At 39.0% G+C, this 4735-nt stretch overlaps 1 protein-coding gene across 1 annotated transcript; it reads left to right on the top strand.

Annotated features, from left to right (window-relative positions):
* The first annotated feature begins 751 nt into the window (after positions 1 to 751).
* LOC124895773 lies at positions 752 to 3019 on the top strand. Its single transcript, XM_047406201.1, has 3 exons — positions 752 to 1107; positions 1252 to 1366; positions 2954 to 3019. The coding sequence occupies exons 1-3, from the start codon at positions 752 to 754 to the stop codon at positions 3017 to 3019; spliced, it is 537 nt and encodes a 178-aa protein (XP_047262157.1).
* The last annotated feature ends 1716 nt before the right edge of the window (positions 3020 to 4735 follow it).

Genomic DNA, 4735 nt, shown 5'->3' on the forward strand with positions numbered 1-4735 from the left:
GCAAGAGTTTGACTTCGAAGTCAAAGATATGAAAGGTTGTGAAAATCAGGTTGCAGATCATTTATCTAGAATGGAAGGTGAACAGGAAGTCAATGATGAAACCAAGATAGATGATGTATTTCCTGATGAGGAGATCCTGACAACTACTGTGGGATCACTGCCCTGGTACGAGGACTATGCAAACTATGTTGTGAGTGAGATCATCCCAGACAATCTTTCATTTCACCAAAAGAAGAAGTTTTTGCATGATGTAACACACTACTTCGCAAATGAGCCTTATCTTTTTTAGCAGTGTGCAAAAAGCACCATACGGAGATGCGTACCCGAAGTAGATGTACTGTCCATACTGAAAGCATGCCATGCTTCCCCAGTTGGGGGTCACCCTACAGGTGACCCCCAACTGGGACTAAAAAGGTGTTGCAGAGTAGCTATTATTGGCTAACATTATTTAAAGATGCCCACGAGTTTGTGCAAAAATGTGATCAATGTCAAAGGCAGGGATCAATATCTAAAAGACATGAAATGCCATTGACTAAGATGCTTGAAGTGGAATTATTTGATGTCTGAGGCATTGACTTCATGGGGCCGTTTATAAGTTCTTATAGAATAGAGTATATTCTGGTTGTTGTTGACTATGTGTCTAAATGAGTTGAAGATGTTACTTTGGCTGACAATAAGGGAAAGAGAGTCATTTCTTTTCTCAAAAATAATATCTTCTCTCGCTTCGGAGTACCACGTACTATCATAAGCGATGGAGGATCTCACTTTTGCAATAAATCGAGAAGCCCTAGCAAAATATGGAGTGAAACAACACAAACTGGCTACTCCATACCACCCGCAAACCAGTTGGCAAGTGGAGGTGTCGAATCGTGAAGTTAATGCCATCCTAGCTAAGACAGTTAATGCTAGCCAAAAAGACTGGTCCCAAAAACTTGATGATGCCTTGTGGGCGTACCGAACTGCTTTTAAGACACCCATTGGCATGTCACCATTTCAGCTGGTCTATGCAAAAGTGTGTCATTTGCCAATAGAGCTGGAACACAAGGCTTTGTGGGCGTTCAAGAGGTTGAATTTGAATTGGAAGGAAGCAGCAGAGATGCGACTGGGGCAACTGAATGAAATGGATGAATTCCATCTCAGGGCATATGAACGAGTAGATTTGTATAAAGAAAAGATAAAAAAGTACCATGACTAGAAAATAGAGAAATGAGAGTTCAATAAAGGGGACTTGGTGCTTCTGTTTAATTCTAGGCTTAAATTATTCCCAGGAAAGCTGAAATCTAAGTGGTCAGGTCCTTTTAAGGTAAATCAATTACACTCATCCAGAGTGGTGGAACTTGAAAATGGAGATGGCAGTACATTCAAGGTAAATGGGCAACGGGTCAAGCTTTACATTGGCCTGGAAGAATCAGTGAAAAGCATCACCATCAGCTATCTTGATAAAGTCTGAGGTAATCGAGACACGTGAGTCATGCCGCAACATTAAATCAAGCGTTGCATGGGAGGCAACCCATGATCCCTGAAAATAAACTAGTTCATGTATACTCTAACTCTTAATCTAGTCTTTTGCCTTAGTTCTAAGTTGAGGGTGACTGGTATTCTATTGTTGTAAAATAGTTCAAAAAAAGGGAGGGCACAAAAGGCTATGACATGTTTTGCTCACCACTTAACCATCCTTCCAATGCCTTGCTTGATAAACTGTGCAGATTACATTTACTTGTGACCATTGTTACTCTTGTTGTCGCATTAATTATAGCTGTTTGATGATCATTACTGAATAATGGCATAAACTAGATAAGTGGTAATATGTGATATACTTGTGTGCCAGGTGTGTGAGCTATTACTTATTTCCCTCTGGATGCCAAAGCCAGAACTTTCCCGGTTAGTCTTGCTATGATCTTGAGATAGGAGTCAGGATAGAATCATAGGTTGTCGTTCATTAACTCACTTTTAGCCTAAATATTCTTCCCTGTATGTATAACGCCCTTTTGATCCCTGTTTAGAGCTTAGTTTGACCATTTATTTTGTATGACACCTTTCACCTTCCCATTGATATCGTAATAGACATATTTACCCCTGGGCTTCCTTGGACACTGAGCACCTTGATTTAGGCAAACAACCTAAGTTGAGGGTGGCTACCATAGAGGTGCATGGTGTAAAATGAGGATCATGAAGAATGGTGGATTAAAAGAGAATAAACTAGAGCAGGGTGCTATTAATGCTAATAAAGTAAAAAAAATAAAAAAAAAAGGGTTGTTACAGCACCCAACTTGAATGTGGATAGTCAAAAAAAGAGGAGAAACGAAAGAAGATCATTAGTGAGTCCAAGAATGAAGTATAGTGACAAGGAAGCATAGTCACTCTAAATAACCTTGAGTACCATACCAGCCCCAAACCATAGTACAAGCCTACAAGAAGCCCTATAGTGATCTTGAATGGCCTATCTGAGGTCTGGTAATGAAAATAAGGGCAAGCCTATGGTACTTGGCATACTTTGAATGGAACTTTCTTATGAGAGTGAAAGACTTATGATAAACCCCAATTTGTATGGATAGACATCTCGTATGAGGAGAGGGGGATTTCATTGTTATGAGGGCACACGAGTATCGTCACTAACTACTTGCTTGTTTAGAAAATGTGGTATTGATGTATGAATGGTTATCATAGCCAAAAATTGATGATACCACTTGATTTCTTTGTGTTACAGTACTGTTTTCAATGATATGCCCAGTGGTTTGGCTTTGAAAGAATAAATTTGTTTTGAGTTATGGGTGCTGAATGTGCCATGTGCTTTCTTACTTAGATTAAGTTGCTTGAGGACAAGCAATTGCTTTAAGTTGAGGGTGTTGATGTCTGCGCAGTGGCAAACACATTTAAGGCCTTTAACCCAGAGTAATTGTGAAGTCTTAAGCAACTTTTGTTGTTTTTGATTGCTTTTACTGTTGTAATGCAGACACAAGTGATCAGGGAGGAAGCCAAAGAAAGGAAGAAGAAATTAGCTGAAATTTGGTGCAAATGATCTATAGTGAAGTTGACGCCCTTTTTGATGCGCTGTCAGAACATATGACAGACTGTCGAAGTCACCGTCAAGTTAGACAGAACTTGAAAAATTGGGATAAAATGTGACGACGTTTGGAACGCGCCGTCAACAATGGGATAGGCCATCAAAGTGGCCGTCAACTGAGGCAGATTATGCTGATTCCCAGTGAAGATGTGATGACATTTTTCATAGGCCATCACATATTTGACACGTCTTCAGATTCGCCGTCATAAAGATTAGAAGATAGTAATTCACTGGAAACCTTGACGGCAGACTGCACACGCCGTCATATGTATGATGCGCCGTCAAGAATGCCGTCACCTATCCCGCAGAAAATCTTAAATATTAATCTTATTTCCTTATTTAGGGTTGACTATAAAAAGACCTGTGAGGAGGATTTTTTGTGAGCTATCAGACATTAACCTAGGGAAGAGAGGTACATAACATTGCTCTCTTACATCAATTATTTTTGTTTTTATCAACTATTTTTGGGTTTCTACCTGGTGATTTAATCGAAGAAACTACTTGTTGTTTTTCATCTGATTGTAAGTTATCTTTATCATTATGAATTCAACTTGTGAGTTGGTTCATCAAATCATGAGCGGCTAATTCCATTAGCCAGGGTTGTGGGATCCATGGATTAGGGTTTGATATGATGCTAGGTGATTAACGGATTCAAAGAGTAGTAGAACATCTTGAAATTCTATTGTTTGAACTGAAATCTAGTGGTTGCAAACATTAGATTATGCTTAGGTTTTATTTGCTTCTAACGGAGAAATAGACTAGGGAACGTGAATTATCACAGGGACTCGGAAGCTACCAAGCTTCTGTTTAATGATTAATGTCGTAACTGGATTAATCTACCTAAGATAACATCCTATTGGAAATAGATAAGTTATCTTAGTTCGAGAGAATTAGATAATAAATTGTCTGGTGAGGTCGAGAGATAAGTCAGATAGTATAATCGTCAGGGATATTCTATTGTTCTACTCATTCCAAAAATCTCTAGCATTACCTAGTATCTGTCAATTCCCAAAACCCTTGGTGAACATAGCTCTGGTTTCCCATTTATCTTGATTACAAACACTGAATTATTGAAAGTGATATTTAACACACTGAGAACTTAAACCCCCATCTTTCAGAAATAGTAAACTACCAGTAAAGTCTTTTGTAAACAAATCGAAGTTCACACCCTATTCCCTGTGGGATTCAACCCCAACCTAGTTGGGTTTTATATTGACAATGATTGCTTACACCCATTCAAGAGTGTAATTTGAGCGTTATCAAGTGGTAGGTGATTTCTAGATTGTCTGAGAGTCAGCTTTAAATTGGTGAGCTTTCATTCTCCGGAAGGCCCTCATTTCATGGTCTTGTCTTTACTTATGTCTTAGACTATTTCTGTGGGTTTTTGGCTATGGTCGGGGGCTTGTCCCAACTTTGATTGATATTTAGTTTCTTAGAGACTTTTGTGGACATGATATGGTTGTATTTAGTATTGTGGATTCTTAGATCCTTTTCAGTTGATTTATCTATCTTGTTATATGTTTGGAACTCATCCGCTACTAGTTATATTGTGTTCGGGTTGACAAGGCTAATAGGGGTGGTCTCCAATCCTTGGCAGACTTGAGATACCCCTCACGACTAGTCCCTAGTTTAGGTCGTGACACTTCTAGAATGAAGCTGAACCATACAAGT

This window comes from Capsicum annuum, unplaced genomic scaffold (assembly GCF_002878395.1).
Source record: "Capsicum annuum cultivar UCD-10X-F1 unplaced genomic scaffold, UCD10Xv1.1 ctg996, whole genome shotgun sequence".
Classification (NCBI taxonomy): domain Eukaryota; kingdom Viridiplantae; phylum Streptophyta; class Magnoliopsida; order Solanales; family Solanaceae; genus Capsicum; species Capsicum annuum.